This window comes from Oryctolagus cuniculus, chromosome 12 (genome assembly GCF_964237555.1).
Source record: "Oryctolagus cuniculus chromosome 12, mOryCun1.1, whole genome shotgun sequence".
Lineage (NCBI taxonomy): Eukaryota > Metazoa > Chordata > Mammalia > Lagomorpha > Leporidae > Oryctolagus > Oryctolagus cuniculus.
Window position 1 is genome coordinate 55914670 of NC_091443.1, and position 19153 is coordinate 55933822.

Below are 19153 nucleotides of genomic sequence, written 5' to 3' on the forward strand. Positions count from 1 at the left end.
AGAGGTAGAGTTAGAGAAGAGGAAGGGAGAGACAGAGTAAGGTCTTCCAACTGCTGCTTCACGCCCCAGACGGTTGCAACAGCTGAAGCCGGGAGCCAGGAGCTACTGCTGGGTCTTCCATATGGGTGCAGGGGACCAAGCACTTGGGCCATCTTCCACTGCTTTCTCAGGCCATAGCAGAGCTGGATCAGAAGAGGAGCAGTCAGCATTCGAACTGGTGCCCATATGGGATGCCGGTACTGCAGGTAGAGGCTTAACCCACTACACTACAGTGCTGGCCCCTACTTATTTTCATCTACTTGAAAGGTAGAGTGCGAGAGAGAGAGAGAGAGAGAGAGAGAGAGATCTTCCCTCTGCTGGTTTACCCCTAAACGCCTGAAACACAGCCAGGGCTGGGCCAGGATAAAGCCAGGAACCTAGAACTCCGTTGGGATCTCTCATGTGGGTGGCAGGGGCCCAAGCACTTGATCTGTCATCTATTGCCTCCCATGATGCATTAGTAGGAAGCTGGATGAGGAGTGGGGTAGCTGGGACTGGAACTGGCACTCAGATACTGGATGTGGGTGTCCCAAGCAGGGCTTACCTGGTGCTACAATGCCCACTCTATGGACTTGCCTTCTTTTGGTCACTAATCTAATCTCTTTTGATTGGCACAGTAGAAATTCTGTCCGAAGATGTATGGCAATTAAGAAATGACTTCTCAATGTCTCTGAAGCAGAAAAACCAGGAGCAGTTTACTAATGCTTCTAGAACATACTGTGTTCTTCACTGTATTAGATGCTGTGAGGCATATAAAATAGCTGTACACAGGTTAAGTGAGTACCTGCAATGTTGGCATCCCGTATGGGTGCTGGTTTCAATCTTAACGGCTCCACTTCCAATTCAGCTCCCTGTAAATGCGCCTAGGAAGGCAGCAAAAGATGGCCCAAGTGCTTGGTCCCCTGTGCCCATGAAGGTGACCTGGATGGAGTTCTAGGATCCTGGCTTCAGCTTGGCCATTGTGGTAATCTGGGGAGTGAACCAGTGGATAGAAGATCTCTCTCTCTCTCTCTCCTGCTGTCTGTAATTTTGCCTTTTAAATAAAATAAATCTTAAAAAAGAGCTATGTAATAATTATTGAACTGACTTAATCTTTTACAGTTCTAAGAAAAAAAGGATGTCAGAATAAAGTTGAGCCTTTAGAACACATTTGTATGAAAGAGACCTATTACCAAGGACACTAAATGACTGCATTGGTATTGTCCGCAGGCGTAGGGTTGTCTGAGCAGGGCCACTTCTGTCAGAGCAGTCTTGTTCCCCCAGGGTACTGGGCAAGGATTATAATTTCTGTATGTGTCATGACATGCATGGAAAAGTATGGTGAAGGCTGCCACAAATAGATTTCTGTGACAATCTGGAAGTCCATTTGACCATTTCTCAAGTCTTGGCAACAGACTTGAAGGGAAGAATTACAGACAGTCTTCATTGTTGAATCCCATCACTGAATTCCCAAGCATAGCCTGCTGTCCTGGAAGCAAAATGAGGAGGGAGTGAACAATGGTGTCGAATGAGGCTGATAAATCAAGGAGGATTAGTTAACCGGCAGATCATAGGAGCCTTGGCAAGCCATTTTGCTGAAGTGGTGGGCACGAAAGCCTTGGGGCAGATGAAAGATGAAAGGGAGGGGAAAATTGGATCAGTGCCACGGATGGCTCTCTTGAGGAACTCTGCTGTTAAAGGGAGTGGACACACTGGATGAGGATGTAGGGCCAAGAGTTTTTTCCTTTCTTCTTTTAAAAATATTTATTTATCTACTTATTTGAAAAGCAGAGCGCGAGAGTGAGAGCACAAGAGAGATTGATCGATCTTCCTTCGTTGCCAGTTCATGCCCAGATGGCTGCAAAAGCCAGGTATAGGCCAGGGTGAGCTGAAGAGCCAGGAGCTCCACCCTTGTCTCCCGCATGCGTGGCAGAGGCCCGAGTACTTGGGCCGTCTTCTGCCTTCTCAGGCACATTAGCAAGGAGCTAGATTGTAAGCAGAGCAGCCAAGACATGAACTGGCACACTGATACGGATGCCAGCATCGTAAACAGAAGCTTAACCTGCTGTGTCACAAAGCCGGCTCCTGGAGTTTTTTTTTTTTTTTTCTTTTTTCTTTTTAAAGAAAGGTAGAAATTCAACATGCTGGATGTTAAAACGGAAAATCCAGTGCAGGGTAAAACTTGATGTGCAGGAGAGAGAGTGAATGCAGTCGGTGGGCAGATGTCCTCAGGCAGCTGAACAGGGAAAAGAGCATCTGGTGTAGGTCTTGGCCTCAGACCGGAGTACAGGCCCCTCCACAGTGGGAGGAGAAGCAGAGCACATGAGTACAGGCATGGCAGTGGGGGAAATTCTGATTCTTCAATTCCTCCTTGATGTGGCCAACAACTAAGAGGATGGAAGGAGAGGAGAATTCATCAAATCACATATTCTGCATTTTAGGTTTTAGCTCCATTTGTTTCCCGGAGTTCTCTCATCCTGACCCCAATCCTTGAAGCCAAAGTACCACGATGACCTGGCAGGCTGTCCACTCCCCCTTATCTCCACCAGCACGCAGGCTGCAGATTCTGGGCTCCCTGAGGCCTGTGAGAGCCCTCAACAGCAGATGCAAACCAAGTTGGTAGTAAATAAAAGACATCAGTGTGTTCCAGTTCGTATTGTTCATGAAGTCAGCATCTGCCTGCCTAGGGAGAGAGGAATTGTGCAGGTGTATCTGTCACACAACACTGACCTTCCCAAGAAGACAGTGCATTGTTTTTTCCAGTATTATCATTTACTTTTCATCAAACACTGAAAACCTGGATCTGTTGTTTACACTAGGAATTATGTGTTTTTCTTGTGTTAGTTGCAGCCTTAAATACTACACTGAGACAGTGTTGTAAAATTTGAACATGGCTCAGAATCACTTGGTAGGTTTAGTTTTTCAAAATTTTCTTTGAGGGGCCTGTGGCGTAGCTGAGTAAGCCAACGCCTGCGTTGCCAGCATTTCAAATGGGTGCTGATGGACCAGCAGGTGGAAGACTTCTCTCTCTCTGCCTCTGCCTCTCTCCCCTCCATAACTCTGCCTTTCAAATAAGTCAATAAATCTTAAAAAAAAAAATATTTGAAAGGCAGATAGATCTATCTGCTGGTTTATTCCCCAAATGCCCACAATGGCCAGGACTGAACCAGGCTGAAGCTAAGAGCTGGGGACTCCATCTGAGACTCCCCCATGGGTGGCAGAGACCAGGTATTTGGCCCACCACTGCTGTCTCCAAGGATGCTTATTGGTAGCAGAGTAGCAGGGACTTGGACCATATACTCCTGTATGAAAAGCAGATGCCCCAAGAAGCATTTTTTTTTAAAGATTTATTTATTTATTTTGAAACACTTATGGGGTGGGAGGATGATTTTCCATTTGTTGGTTCGTTCTCCAGATAGCTGCAATGGGGCCAGGCCAAAGCCAGGAGCCAGGAGCTCCATTTGGGTCTCCCACGTAGGTGCCAGAGACCCCAGTACTTGGGCCGCCCTCTGCTGATTTCCCCAGGCCACTAGCAAGCAGCTGGATTGGAAGTACAGCAGCTGGGACAGGAACTTGGGCCCTTATTGGGATGCCAAGCTGTGGCCTCACCCGCTATGCCACAATGCCGGGGGGTGGGGGTGTGGGGGGAGCCAAGCAGCATCTTAACAGCTGGACCAACTCCCACCCTACATGGACCTCATCCTGAGTTTTTGAGTCTGGAATGAGGCCCAAGAATTTGCATTTCTAACAAGGTCTCTGGCTTTGCTATGTTGCTGGTTCATGTTTTGAGAATTACTACCTTAAGGAACTGACTTCCTTTAAAAAAAATAGGCCATATTTATAAAAATATACAAAATGTGCAGTCTATTTTCCTCCACTACCTATGTAATTCAGCACTTTGTTTTTGATACCTCATGAATTCTCATGAATCCTACCAAAGGGAAAATGGAATTTTTTTATTCATGCAATGGCATATATTTAAAATCAGGACTTTCAAGTAAAAGTGATACTGGAAAATGCTCCTTCCCTTTGTTATTTATGAAGTCAGTGCAGGAGGCGCTTGGGTGGCCTTTTCATTCTCAATGACAGACAGTTTTCCCAAATGGATCAGGGGAAAGCAGCCAAGAACGTCAGCTGGTGGCCTCCGGCAGGAAGCATTAGTAGGGGCCTTGGAATTTTCTGTATCCTAAACACTTGTGGTTGAACTGAAAGAAAAACCTTGAATGTACAGAGGGTTGGGTCATTCCTGGACTTTGGATGTCAACCACAACACAGACACATGGACATGAGTTCTGCAATTGCGCTGTCCTGGTACTAATCCCAGATCTCTCCCTTATTAGGCTGTGCAAATTAGCTTCTTTAGGTCTCCATTTTAATAAGTGTAAAACAGAAATAGTAATAGCATTTAAAAAAAGTTGCCATCTTAATCACTTAAAAATGTTTATTTTTTATCTATTCCAAAGGCAGGTGGGGGGAGGGGAGAGAGAGCAAACAGGTGATCCATTTCCCACCCAGGGGTTCACTCCCCAAATGCCTGCCATAGCCAGGGCTGGGCTAAGCCAAAGTCAGCCCTGTGTTCCCTCCCTTAGATCATGGTGTGATTAACTATCTGGTCACTCAAGCAAGAAACTTGGACAGCACCCCTGATTTCTCAGTCCCTGACCTCCTTATTTACAATTGGACACAACATCCCATTTCTCTCGTCTCCTCCCTGTCCCATTTTGCTTTCCTGGCTTTGAATCAGATCTTTAATCACTTGTGGCCTAGCCTGTTCCAGCGATCTGTAACGGCTCTGCCTGGAATTCTGATTCTCCTTCCTGGATTTTCTGAGAGTGCAGTGGTTAAGAGTGTAGATTTTGAAGCTGGTCCACCCATGGTTTGGATCATCCCATTACTATCTGTGTGGCTGTGTTGCAGAAGTGAATTAACATCTGTTTTAGGTCCCTGACCTACAAGTATAAAGTAAGGATAACACCAGTTTACCTAATAGGGACTTCTGTGAAGTCCAAGTGAAATGATATAAGGAAGCGCTTAGAATGGGGTTTAGTGCATAGCAATGACTCCAAAATGAGTATTATTGTTTTATTTTACTCAATGCAGAATTAGAGAGGGGGAGACACACAGGTAAGTCTTCCACTTGCTAGTTCACTTCCTAAATGCCCACAATGGCCAGGGCTGGGCCAGGCCAAAGCAGGAGCCAGCAGCTTCTTCCATGTCTCCCCAGTGGGTGCAGGGCCCAAACACTTGGGCTAGCTTCCTCTGCTTCCCCAGGTGCTTGAGGAGGGAGCTGGACTGGAATCTGAGCAGCAGGCAGAGGCTTAACCTGCTGTACAATGCCAGCTCCAGTTGGTGTCAAGGCATTTTTCTGCCAGCTGAAAATCCTTCAGTGCCTCTTTCTGCCTGGGAACCTCACCCACTCTTACCAGCCCCACAGACTCCAGTTCAGCTCAGTCTATTTCTTAGGAAGCTTCAGGCGACACACTTAAGCACAGTTTGTTTCTTCTTCGGGCCTTAACCTTGAACTCCTCACTGTATTCAAACACTGTACTCCTCTGTTTACAGGGGTTATCTTCCTGTGGTCAGTGAACTGCTGTGGGCAGGGAAAATAAAAAAAAAATTTTTTTATTGTAGGACATAGCAATGTGCCTGACTCAGAATAGGCAATTAAAAGCAATGAACAGTGTTAACTATGTTTGGTTACAGGAAAAGGATGGGAAAGGAAGAAAACCCTTGTTTTGCTGGGCTGTTCTAGCCCTTGGGCAGAGTGGACAGAGAGAGAGACAGAGAGAAAGGTCTTCCTTTGCTGTTGGTTCACCCTCCAATGGCCGCTGCGGCCGGCGCACCGCGCTGATCCAAAGGCAGGAGCCAGGTGCTTCTCCTGGTCTCCCATGGGGTGCAGGGCCCAAGCACTTGGGCCATCCTCCACTGCACTCTCTGGCCACAGCAGAGAGCTGGCCTGGAAGAGGGGCAACCGGGACAGAATCCGGCGCCCCGACTGGGACTAGAACCCGGTGTGCCGGCGCCGCTAGGCGGAGGATTAGCCTAGTGAGCCGCGGCGCCGGCCTCTAGCCCTTTTATTATTTTCAAGTGGCTTTTGGTAGTACAGAGGACTCTGGTGCATCTGTGTGACCAACTCCTCCTCCCCCAGTCGTCTTTGGTTAGAAGACTGGTGCTGGAGTGAGACTGCCAGTTCCACTGTTAACTAGCTCTCTCACTGCAGGCAAGGTGTTAAACGTTTCTAGTTAATTCAGCTGCAAAACGAGGAAGCTGGCATCTGTCCCACAGGGCTGTAAAAAGAACCGAATCCTGACGCGGCTCCATGAGCTTCAGCTGTTCTACTCACTGCCGCGAACCCTCTCCGGGCCCCCGCGGCCGCTCCTAGCCTTGCACCCAAGCCGCAGCCCACCGGAGACCCCCTTCCTTACGCCTCAGCACCGACCTGAGAGGAAACAGGAGCAAAGGAAAACTGGCTCACTAGCACCCAGTCTCAGCTCCTAGGGAACCTCTGCTTATGCGAACAATGTTTATTATTTTTACAAAAATGAGTTCACGTCCTACAACCATTTAATGCCTTAGCGCTCCTTTCTTCTCAGTACAGTCCTTCTCCCCTCCCCGCCGCCGGTGTCTCGGGCCCCGTCCCCACTCGCAGGGCAGCCTCCCGGGCCCGGCTCCGGCCCCTCCAGCCAGGACTGCGGGCCGCCCCGCCCCCGCCGGCTCCCATCCCCGGCCCCGCACCCCGTGCCCCGCACCCGCCGCCGCCGGGGCCTGCGGCGCGCGGCTCCTCCGTGCGGCCCGCTTCCGGTGGGGCGAGGCCGTCTCCGCCGCGGCCCGGCTCCGCGCGTGCAGCACCGCCGGCGGCGGCCCGATGCAGGCGGAGCGAGGAGGTCGCGGCGGCCGCGGCAGGCGGCCCGGCGGGGACCGCGACCGCGAGCGGGCCGGCTCCGCGGCGGCGGGGGCGAGAGGCGACGGGGGCGGCCGCCGGGGCCGCGGCCGGGGCTCCCGCGGCAGCCGTGGAGGCCGAGGAGGAGCCCCGCGAGGCGGCCGCCGGGAGCCGGCAGGCCGGGGCGCCGGCCCCAGCGCGCCGGTAAGCAGCGGCGGCCGGTGGGGCCGGGGCGGCGGGGCGGGGGCCGCGCGGACGTGCGGGCGAGCGGGCGCGGGGCGGCGGCGACGGCGCCTGCGCGGCGCTGGCGCGCCGGGTGTGCACGTGGCGCCCCGAGCTGCCCGCTGCGGGGCGGGCGGGAGAGCTTCGCGGGGTCTCCCCGGAGCAGCCCGGGGCCCGCGAGCCGCGTGGTCGCCAAGCCGGGGCGGCTCTGGGGCCCCGGGGCCGGCCGGGCCGTGCTAGGGTGCGGCCCTGTCTGCGGGGGCCTAGAGCCAAGGTCGTCCTTTACTGGGGGGCGGGGGTGTCTGTTTTGTCGCTGCTTTTTGCAATGCCCGGCATACTGTAGGCGCCTAGTGAGAGTCTGGATGGAAAGTCCTGCGGACAGGATCTTCATAATTTAGGGGCGGAATCAGATGTAAGATTGTAATGTAAGATTGACTGATTGATTGATGTGGTTCTCTTTTTTTGTAGCAGTTTTATGTCACACGTACGTGTGCAAGTCAGGTGTCACCGGCCTTTGCCATTTGAATTTAAATGTTCTGCAGCCAGATCTGAATTTGAATACCAACGTGATACATCCTAGTCACATGTTCATAGAAATTTCTCAGAAATTGGAGCAGGGGATGAGGCATGCGACACTCTAACCCTACTTATATCCCCGATAAAGCAGTTAGATCTTTTCAGGAGCTGTTCTGTCCTTTTAACATCTGCAGTGCAGTACTGTGTATTTTCAGTTCTTGATCTGCATAGATGAAAAAAATTCTTTTGATTGTGGCAGAATTTCCTATTGCTAAAATTTGTAGTATTCCAAAGGCACAGTACAAAAATATCTCTAAAGATGGTATTATATGGAGAAACATAGAGTTGGGAAAATTGTAAAACATTCAAACATGTAGATCTTAATATTTAAATTTGATCTTGTTAGGATTGAGGTAGGTAACAAGCAAAGCTTGAGTGAGGTAGCAGGAAAGGTTTAGTGTCAGGTTACTTGATAGTTTGTGGAAGGAAATGAGGAGTTAATACCATCCCAGTATTCACTGTATATCACATTTTGTCCTTATTGCAAGCAAATGTATATACACACACACGCGAACACACATACACGCATACAAAATTCTTACTTTTCACAGGTTAACTAATTTGCTGAAGTCTTCACAGCTAGTGCCAGAGCTGGACTTAAACCATGCTACCCTGAAGCCACACTTTTACATTTTTGAGACCCAGGCTCGATTTTACTGAAAACGAAGAGGGCACTCCTTGGCTGCAGGCTCATGCTTTAATAGTAAACGTAGTAATGGTATTGTTGGTACCCCCTGCAGTGTCTGGGCACCGCCTCTTAGGAGTATCTTTTTTTTTTTTTTTTTTTTTTTTTTTTTTTTTTTTTTTTTTTTTTTTTTTTTTTTGACAGGCAGAGTGGACAGTGAGAGAGACAGAGAGAAAGGTCTTCCTTTGCCGTTGGTTCACCCTCCAATGGCCGCCGCTGCAGCCGGCGCACCGCGCTGATCCTGGCAGGAGCCAGGAGCCAGGTGCTTTTCCTGGTCTCCCATGGGGTGCAGGGCCCAAGCACCTGGGCCATCCTCCACTGCACTCCCTGGCCATAGCAGAGAGCTGGCCTGGAAGAGGGGCAACCGGGACAGAATCCGGCGCCCCGACCGGGACTAGAACCCGGTGTGCCGGCGCCGCAAGGTGGAGGATTAGCCTATTGAGCCACGGCGCCGGCGAAGGAGTATCTTTAACTTGTTTGCATTTAGCAAGGGAAGTGGCTTCTGTCTTGTTCATCTGTTGATCTAAAATGAGTGGAATGATGATATGTCGTTGAGAGAATAGTAGGACTTTTGATTTATACTAATAGTAAAAACCAGTCTATTAAAGTTGTAGGCTTTTATCCTTTTGTTGGGATGATCTTAAAAATTCCACCTTACATTTTCTTGCGTTTTCTCGCTTTCATGATGAGGTGTGTTAGCGCGTGTAAATGCTTAGTGCAGTGCTGCACTTGCATGGACGCTGTAGCCGCCACCACCGTCACTCTGTTGTCCTGTTCAGTCCCACCTAGATAAGGGGGATGTGGGCAGATTCTGCCTTCATTTTGGTTTGGGTGGTGACCTCCAAGGTTCCTTGTACTTCCCAGAGTCTGAAGTACTGTTTACGCTTTGTCTTGCTAGGGATACCATTCTTGGTGCCAAAAGATTAAGCGGGACAAGATAGATTAATCTTCCCGAGGTCTCCTGGTTCTCAAACCCCATGGTGTACGTGCACCAGATGATTGAAATGATCAGGAGAAGAACGTCACAGTGGGTTCTAGCTGTGAAATGGCCAGTTGTCTACCTGCAGAATTCATAAGGTTCACCCTCCCCCCCCTTCCTACTTTGGGCCACTACATAGAGGTCGAAAAAATGGAACAAACTTCTAGGTAAGGAATACTGTTAGTTGAGAGCTACCTGGAGTATATCTGTTAGTCTGCTGTTCTTAATTCATTCCTTCTGCAAATGGTTTGAGGCCTAAGCTCACTTTGGGTAAGCTGATTGCCTAAACTGCATACCCACTAGAAGCATGCAGTTATACTTGTGTTTAAGAAAACACATACAGGCCGGCGCCGCGGCTCACTAGGCTAATCCTCCGCCTTGCGGCGCCGGCACACCGGGTTCTAGTCCCGGTCGGGGCGCCGGATTCTGTCCCGGTTGCCCCTCTTCCAGGCCAGCCCTCTGCTGTGGCCAGGGAGTGCAGTGGAGGATGGCCCAGGTGCTTGGGCCCTGCACCCCACGGGAGACCAGGAAAAGCACCTGGCTCCTGGCTCCTGCCATCGGATCAGCGCGGTGCGCCGGCCGCAGCGCGCTGACCGCGGCGGCCATTGGAGGGTGAACCAACGGCAAAGGAAGACCTTTCTCTCTGTCTCTCTCTCTCACTGTCCACTCTGCCTGTCAAAAAAAAAAAAAAAAAAAAAAAAAAGAAAACACATACAAATATTAGAATTCCCTTAGTGCTAAATTTTTTGATGATAAGTTAGCAGAGGACGTCAATATTGGCAAAGTTTTCCTGTTTTCTTTGCAATAGCAATGATAGGAACTCAAATTAGTTGAGTATTTAGTATGAGATGGGGAAACTGAGACAGTGAAATAAGTCCCAGTTAGGAGAGGTTAAATAACATTTTTAAAAAAATTTATTTGAAAGGCAGAGAGAGAGAGGTCTTCCATGCACTCATTCACTCCCCAAATGGCCACAATGGCCAGGCCTGGGCCAGGCTGACGCAGGATCCAGGGGCTTCCTCTGGGTCCTCCATGTGTGTGCAGGGCCCAAGGACTTGGGCCTTCTTCCACTGCTTTCCCAGGCGCATTAGCACGGAGCTGGATTGGGAGTGGAGCAGCGGGGACTCAAGTGGTGCCCACTGGGAGGCCAGCAATGGGAAGGCAGTGGCTTTGCTGGCTGTGCCACAGTGCCAGGCCCCGGTTAAATGGACCACTTTCATGCGCCGCCTGGTACATTGATGAGCCTGGGTTCCACCCAGACAGTTTGACTGTAGAGCCTGTTCTTTGGGTCACTCCAGGGAACTAGCCTGCTGTGACTTTGAAATCTGAAAAGCGGATGTGTGATCCCTCACATTCCTTTCGCTCTCGCTCTCTCTCGCTCTCTCTCTCTCTCTCTCTTTTTTTTTTTTTTTTTTGTTGCTGATGTATCAGTGGGATTATGAGGCTTCAGGGTAATCCTGTTAGCACAGTCAGTTATTGCAGATGTTAGCAGAGCTTTGCTTTCTTGCTCCAGGTTAAATGGCAGGTGCTGATACTTATTTTTTCTTTTTTCCCTTTGATATTCATTTTTAAATTCCTCATCTAATAAAAGGACATCTTCTTTTAGTTGCACCAAGGAAGGTAGAATGGGGGGGCATTTTTTTTCCAGACTGAATTTTTATAAACAATGATGTAAATTCCTTGCTTCAGTAGTAATTTATGCTAGATGCGTTTAGCATTATCATTTCAATCAGTGAAAAGGCCATCTCTGGCTTTGAGTTTAGTGAACCTGGAAGAAGCAGCGATGTCGAATCAGAGTCCCCAGCAGACTCTAAGGCCCTCGCGCTTCTCTTGTTGCTGAAAGGAAACACGTGCATCACGTCAGCCAGCTGCAGATGGGCATCTGTTAAAATGCCAACTGGGGGGGGGGGGTGCCGCGGTAGGTTGATACTCTGCCTGTGGCGCCGGCATCCCATATGGGCGGCAGTTCTAATCCCGGCTGCTCCTCTTCCAGTCCAGCTCTCTGCTGTGGCCCAGGAGGGCAGTGGAGGATGGCCCAAGTGTTTGGGGCCCCGCCACCCACGTGGGAGACTGAGAGGTCATTCTTGGCTCTTGGCTTTGGCCTGACACAGTGCTGGCTGTTGCAGCCATCTGGAGAGCAAACCAGCAGGTGGAAGCCTCTTTCCCTCTCTAACTCTGACTTTCAAATACATAAATAAATCTTAAAAAACTCAAATAACAGATTCTAGGTTTTATTTTCCCATTTTCCAGGAAGCCTGAAGCAAATTTGGCCAGAAACTAAACATGTGTACGTGTCCCAGCAGCAGATTATTTGAAGATTAGCTCCTGGTAATCTGTGGAATTTGCCTTCTCTCCTGTTGCTGCAAACCACTGTGCAAACACTGCACATTTGGGCATCTGCATTCTTAGCATGCACTGTTTTGAGGTGTGCTTTTCCTCACTGCTCATTGCACTTACATATTCCCATTGTCAACACAGACAACTGATTCTCCAGTTTTTTGCTTGTATTTTGCCCAGAACAATTTTGAGAGACCATATGTGATGGCCATTAAAATTTATATTTAACATTTTGAAATCTGTGGTTCAGAGTTTCAAAATATAAAATTTCCAGTATATTGTATATGTTGACATTTTACTGCAGTGCTATTTTTATAAATGGTGGATTCTAAAGACTATAGTGGTTGGTAATTGCCTTTATCCATTTATTTGCATTAGTATTCTTTAGTGAGATTTTCTTGTTTTTTTTTTTTAAAGTTCTTTTTTTTAAATTTTTTTATTTTTATTTTTTTGACAGGCAGAGTGGACAGTGAGAGAGAGAGACAGAGAGAAAGGTCTTCCTTTGCGTTGGTTCACCCTCCAATGGCCGCCACGGCCGGCGTACTGCGCTGATCCGATGGCAGGAGCCAGTTGCTTATCCTGGTCTCCCATAGGGTGCAGGGCCCAAGGACTTGGGCCATCCTCCACTGCACTCCCTGGCCACAGCAGAGAGCTGGCCTGGAAGAGGGGCAACCGGGACAGAATCCGGCGCCCCGACCGGGACTAGAACCTGGTGTGCCGGTGCCGCTAGGCGGAGGATTAGCCTAGTGAGCCGCAGCGCCGGCTGGGGTTCTTCTTTTTTCTTGTATTTTATTTCCGTGTCTCCCACAGAACTTTATCCAATTTATTTTATACTTGGACATCTTTTAGTGGTCAGCCTTCTGTGCTCCCCTGTGATAAATTTAGATAAACAATGTCCTGCAGGGCTGGTGGTATGGCACAGTGGTTTAAGGTGCCATTTGTGTCATCAACATTCCTGCTACTGTGCCTGGGAAGGCAGTGGAAGATGGCCCAAGTCCTTGGATCCCTGCCACCCACGTGGGAGACCTGGATGGAGTTCCTGGCTCTGGGCTTTGGCCTGGCACAATCCTGATTCTCTTGGTCATTTGGGGACGCAAGGACAAAAGATCTCTCTTTTTTTGTCTTTCCCTCTCTGTCACTCTTTCAAATAAAGATAAATATTTAAAAAAAATGTCTTATCATGTTAAGGCTTGTTTCTTTTAGTTTGAATTAAGATTGTATTGATTATATGCAATTTATTTTGACTTGTAATTATTAGACGTAGAGGTGATATTTTATTATAAAGCATCTCATTTTCTCTAATAAGTTTAGGTGTCCGTGGATGAATACTACTTATTGCCTGAATAAAATGTGATTCAGTGTCAGTTCTCCCAGTTTTTGATTTTACAGATGTAAGCACTGAGAAACGTTGTTCACACGCATAGGTAGATGGCAGTGTTGGAGTTTTGCTATATAAAATGTCATTCAGTTCTTTGAATACCTTTCTAGTTATATGGTAAACTCATTATAAACATGTAAAACGATCATTCAGCTGATAGCTGGATTAGATTCCCTTTCGATTTTGTTGAAAGCTGAGAATTGGAAACTACTTGATTGGTTGTTACTTTTTTTTTTCTTTTTTTTTGACAGGCAGAGTGGACAGTGAGAGAGAGAGAGAGACAGAGAGAAAGGTCTTCCTTTCTGTTGGTTCACCCTCCAATGGCCGCCGCGGCTGGCGCGCTGCGGCCGGCACACTGCGCTGATCCGATGGCAGGAGCCAGGTGCTTCTCCTGGTCTCCCATGGGGTGCAGGACCCAAGCACCTGGGCCATCCTCCACTGCACTCCCGGGCCACAGCAGAGAGCTGGCCTGGAAGAGGGGCAACTGGGACAGAATCTGGTGCCCCAACTGGGACTAGAACCCGGTGTGCCGGCGCCGCTAGGCGGAGGATTAGCCTAGTGAGCCGCGGCGCCGGCTTTTTTTTTTTTTTTTACTTTGAGGGGCCATGCACCATTTGGAGAATACAGATTCCAACTTTTGCTGTTTCTCAGAGATTTATTTGAAAGAGAGACAGCAGGCAGGCAAAGAAAGAGATTGATCTTGCATCCACTGGTTCACTCCCCAAATGGCTACAGTGGCCAGGGCTGGGCCAGGTTGAAGCCGGGAGCCGGGAGCTTCTTCCAGGTCTCCCACACTGGTAGCAGGGGCCAAGGTGCCTGGGCCATCATCTGTTGCTTTCCCAGACACATTAGCAGGGAGCTGGATTGAAGGGCGAGTAACCAGGTCTCTAACTGCTGCTTAAATGGGATGCTGGCATTAAAGGTGATGGCTTAACTTCCTGTGCCACAACGCCATCCTAATTTTAAAAAAAAATTTATATATTTTAAAGGCATAGTGACAAAGAGAAGTGGATAGAGATCTTTCACCTGTTAGTTCACTCCCCAAATGCCTGCAACAGCTGGGTCTAGGCCAGGCCAAAGCCAGGAGCCAGGAACTCCATTTGGGTCTTCCACATGGGTGGTAGGGACCCAAGAACTTGGGCCATCATGTGCTGCCTCCCAGGCACATTAGCAGGGAGCTGGATAGAAATGGAGTTGGGACTCCATCCTAGGCATCGTAGTATAGATGTGGGCATCCCAGTGGTAACTTAACCTGTATGTGACAGTGTCCACCCCCTTTTGCCATTCTTAATAGTGCTACAGTCTTTGTTTGCAATTGTTGCTAAGGTTAAAAATCCTAGCTTGTAATTTCATACCCAGTCTGTGTTTCCTGAAAAACTAGAACTAAGCCACTGTTATTTTTCCCCAGAATAATAGTGATTGTTTTCCACAATACTGGACAGGGCACCTCTAGAAAGGTTTTGCAGGTCACTTGATCCTAACCATACCACGGCATTTCTTACTGGCCCTTTGTTCTAGAACGTCAGTGGTTGTGAAGGTGTTTTCTATTCAGATGTCCTCGTGCAGTCTGAAATTTCAAAGGGATGGGGCAGGTGTTCCGTGCACTGGTTAAGCCGCTGCTTAGGATGTCAGCATCCTTGAGTTCCTGGGTGCAAGTCCCAGCTCTTCCCGATTCTGGATTCCTGCTCCTGTGCACTCTCAGAGCTAGCAGGTGATGGCTCAAGTAGTTGGATCCCTGCCACTCACATGGGGGGCCTGGATTGAGTATTTGGTTCCTAGCTTCAGTCTGGCCTAGCCCTGGTGTTACAGGGCATTTGGGGGAGTAAACTCTGAATGGGAGATATCTCTGTCTTTGCTTTTCAAAAAAAAAAAAAAAAAAAAAAAAAAGCAAAGAGAGAAATAAAGCCAAGTTATCTCTCTCTTCTAGAAGCTGCTGATTAACTTACAAGGATACTGCACAAATTATCTTTGAAATTTCATTTTCTTTTGTTAGTTTCTCTCTCACTGTGTGTGTGTGTGTGTTGAGGTGCTAAGAGTAAATGCTTTTTTTTTTTTTTTTTTTTTGAGGAAATAACAGCTTTGTTGGTCTAGAAATTTTCTTTGGTGGTGCCATGAGGCAGTGTATGGAGAATTGTTAAGGATAATACTTCACTTTGGGTGTTTTGTCAAAGGATGTTGGAAGGAAATACAAGTTGATGTGTGTGTTTTGTGCTGATGCTGCTGTTGTACTTTGACCGGCCTGGTCTGGTCAGCCTCCAGTTGCTTCTTGCAGGACGATTTCTATGCAGAACAACACTTTACTGTCTGGGTCACACCGCTGGAGGGCGCGGACGGCACCAGCATTTCAAACTGTATAGCAGATGAACAGAATGTCTTCCTTGCTGTAGAAACTTAGTCCTGTTCTCCAGTGCCCTTGCTGTTAACTCTGTCTGATGCTTAGTTTTTGAGTAACAGATCAAACATATACTGAGGGCCAGTGGACACTGTAATAGTAACCTAAGCAAAGCCCTAATGGGATGACAGGGCTGCTAGGAGACATTCATATAATTCCCCTGGATTAGCAGGGCTGTGCGTCCTCCATCTCTGGCTGTGGGGAGTTACTGGTGCTGAGACCCTTTGTTAGTGTATTGCTGTTGCTTGGAAATGCTATGGCCCCCAAACTCCCCACCAAGGTTCTTTGTTAGAAGAGTGGTCCCAGTGTGGTGATACTGAGAGGTGGTGGTCATTGGGGTATTGCCCTTGGAAGAGAGTAGGGCTGGTCTTACGGTTAGTTTTTGCAAGAGCAATTCAGGTTTCTTTCTTTCTTTCTTTCTTTCTTTCTTTCTTTCTTTCTTTCTTTCTTTCTTTCTTTCTTTCTTTCTTTCTCTCTCTCTCTCTCTCTCTCTCTTCTTTCTTCTCTCTCTCTCTCTCTCTCTCTCTCTCTCTCTCTCTCTCTCTCTCTCTCTTTCTTTCTTTCTTTCTTTCTTTCTTTCTTTCTTTCTTTCTTTCTTTCTTTCTTTCTTTCTTTCTTTCTTTCTTTCTTTCTTTCTTTCTTTCTTTCTTTCTTTCTTTCTCTCTCTTTAAGAGAATCCTTCCTCTCTTTAAAGATTCATTTATTTACTTGAAGGCAGAGTTAAGCAGAGGCAGAGGCAGAGGCAGAGAAAGAGATCTGCTATCCACTGGTTTACTCCCCAAATGACTGGGGTGGCAGGAGCTGTGCAGATCCAAGAGCCGGGAGCTTCTTTTGGGTCTCTCACATGGGTGCAGGGGCCAAGCACTTGAGCCATCCTTTACTGCTTTCCCAGGCCATAACAGAGAGCTGGAACGAAAGTGGAGCAGCCGGGTCTTGAATCAGCACCCATATGGGATGCCGGCACTGCAGGCGGCAGCTTTACCTGCTGTGGCGCCAGCCCCCAACTTGGGTCTCTTAATCCATGTTTCCTGTGTCACCTTGCATTGGCCGCCTTACACGCTCCTGCTGTTGTGGTACATGCACCATGAGGCCCTCGCGAGAGCCAAGCAGAAGCTGGCACCACGCTCTTGCGTCTCTAGAACTAATGTGCTTGGGAAGTGCTTGGAGCCACGTGGGCGACCCAGCTGGATTTCCAGTCTCTTGGCTTTGTCCTGGCTCAGCCCTGGCAGTTGTGGCCATTTGAGGAGTTGAACCAGTGGGTGGAAGATCTCTGTCTCTCCCTCTGTTGCTCTGCCTTTCAAATAAATACAATAAATCATAAAAAATAGAGCATTAACACATCTTTGTTTAATATTTTGGCCAATTAAATACTAGTCATATTATTGAAGAACTTTACGGATGTGTAAACTTCAAGTCCTTCCAAGGAAGTTAAGATTTTTCAGGGAGCAAAGCTTGATAGCGGAAAAAAGGAGAAGTGTTATCCTAAGCTAATGTTTGGCTTCCTATTTTCCCTTACTGTGTTTCACTCTGCTCCCAAGTGTTAGATTTTGTTTTGCTATTGCTTTTCCTTTTAAAGTCAGTAGTACTATGGTTATGTAGAATGATTCTTAAAGTTTTAACAATTTTCTTCTTCTTTTGGTAGCCAACCAAGGGAATCCTTGCATTGAGTGGTGGCCAGAAGATGTTATTTTTCAGAGCACATATTACACCTACCTGGGAAAATTAAGCAGACAAGTTGCCTTGCTTTTCAGTTTTACAATACAGAAGTGGTTGACAGCTCAATAACAAAACACAATTGCTCTTGCAAGGGCTAAATTTATATAAGAGCCTTAAATTGCATTGAGTTATAGATGTATTTGTTTTGTTTTAAGTTCATCACGCTTTCCAGTTTAATGCAAGCAACAGCTTTTAAAAATTGAGACAATAAAACAGAACTTGTGTTATCCAGAGGTCTTACATCCACAGAACATTTTATTACTGTTTTGTTCTTTTTTGGAGGCAGCAATAAATATTTTTTGTTTTGTTTTTATGCTGACAGGTTTCAAGTTTATTTCCTTTTTTGTGTTTGTTTGTTTGTTTGCTTAAATACAAAGCTAAGCCCCAAACAGGTACAACCAAGACATTTTCTCTTAAATTTACACTCTCTGTCGGGTCCTGCTCCCACTTGCTGACTGCTGACAAGCTAGTGTGCAGTTTTATAAATCATGAAAACTTGATTCTTATCTTGTTTACACTTTGGAGTCCTTGCCACTGTTACCTTTGCCATTTTTGGGGGGTCAATTACATAATAAAAAGGTTTTTCTTTATTTTATTGTACACTGTATTTTAAAATGATATTTGAAATATAGAGTACATAGAAATTTTAGCACTTATTTTCTTTTTTTCTGAACTATTTCCAAAATAATTTGTTAAATGTGGATTAGAATTCATTTATCAGTATGTACTGTTTGTTCTATTGATAGGATGAGAGGATTAGATAAATCTATGGTTTTCTTTCTAACCTCAGAAGAATTAAAATACACCAGTTCTTAAAAATAAATTTTTTAAAATATTTGAGAAGCAGAGAGAGAGAGAAAGAGAGAGGGAGCTCCCATCTGCTGGTTCACTCTCAAAATGCCTGCAGTAGCCAGGCTGGGCCAGGCCAAAACGGGGAGCTGACAGCGGATGTGGGCATTCTTACAAGCGACTTAACTGCCTCTACTACAGCTGTCTCATAGTGTTTCTTACTAAGCCTTTAAAGTTAGCCCAGGACTAACCTAGGAAAGACCATTTCTTGTGTGTCACTGTTGTGATTGTTGTTATGTGTTTTGTTTCTTTTGCCAAATACAAAGCTGTAGGTTCTTTACTGGCCTCAAGTGAAGAGTGGAAACATAAATTAGGTTGCTTAAACTCTTTTTTTTATTTTTTTATTTTTTGACAGGCAGAGTGGACAGTGAGAGAGAGAGACAGAGAGAAAGGTCTTCCTTTTGCCGTTGGTTCACCCTCCAATGGCCGCCGCGGCTGGCGCACTGTGGCCGGCGCACCGCGCTGATCCGATGGCAGGAGCCAGGTGCTTCTCCTGATCTCCCATGGGGTGCAGGGCCCAAGCACCTGGGCCATCCTCCACTGCACTCCCTGGCCACAGCAGAGAGCTGGCCTGGAAGAGGGGCAACCAGGACAGAATCCGGCGCCCCGACTGAGACTAGAACCTGGTGTGCTGGCGCCGCAAGGTGGAGGATTAGCCTAGTGAGCCGCGGCGCCGGTGTTAAACTCTTTAAAGTATATGTTAATTTCCTGGGAGATAGACTTCCTGTTGGAAACGATATACAGAAAAAAACTTTTTTATGTTGTATTAAAAAGTATTATGTCCAGTATTCACTAAATTTAGTCTTCTGTTCTCTTGGTGAGAGTTGATAAAAATCCCTAAGTAGAGCAATTTATCTGTCTATCTATGAGGGAGAGACAGTGTGAGACAGTGATAGTGATAGACACCCAGAGAGAACTCCCGTCTGCTGATTCACTTCCCAGATGTCTGCAGTGGTGGGGGCCGGAGCCAGGAGCTGGGCACTGAATCCAGGTTTTCCATGTGGGAGTTAGGGACCCGACTACTTGAGCTGTCATTTCCTGCCTCCCAGGTCTGCATTGGTGGGAAGCTAACATCGGGAGCCACCAGGCCAGGCACCTGCCCCTGTTGGGCAATTTGAGCT

The 19153-nt window shown here is 47.5% G+C and overlaps 1 protein-coding gene across 3 annotated transcripts in view; it reads left to right on the plus strand.

Annotated features, from left to right (window-relative positions):
* The window catches only part of AVEN (apoptosis and caspase activation inhibitor), a 190215-nt gene that overhangs the window by 9411 nt on the left and 161651 nt on the right, over positions 1-19153 (plus strand). Inside the window, exon 1 of one of the 3 annotated variants that reach the window (XM_051822122.2) lies at positions 6785-7102. The exons of the other annotated variants lie outside the window; for them this stretch is intronic. Coding sequence (XP_051678082.1) covers positions 6884-7102 — 219 coding nt within the window. The 5' untranslated portion in view covers positions 6785-6883. Of the gene's footprint in view, positions 1-6784; positions 7103-19153 lie in introns of those variants that run through there. 3 annotated transcript variants of the gene reach the window in all.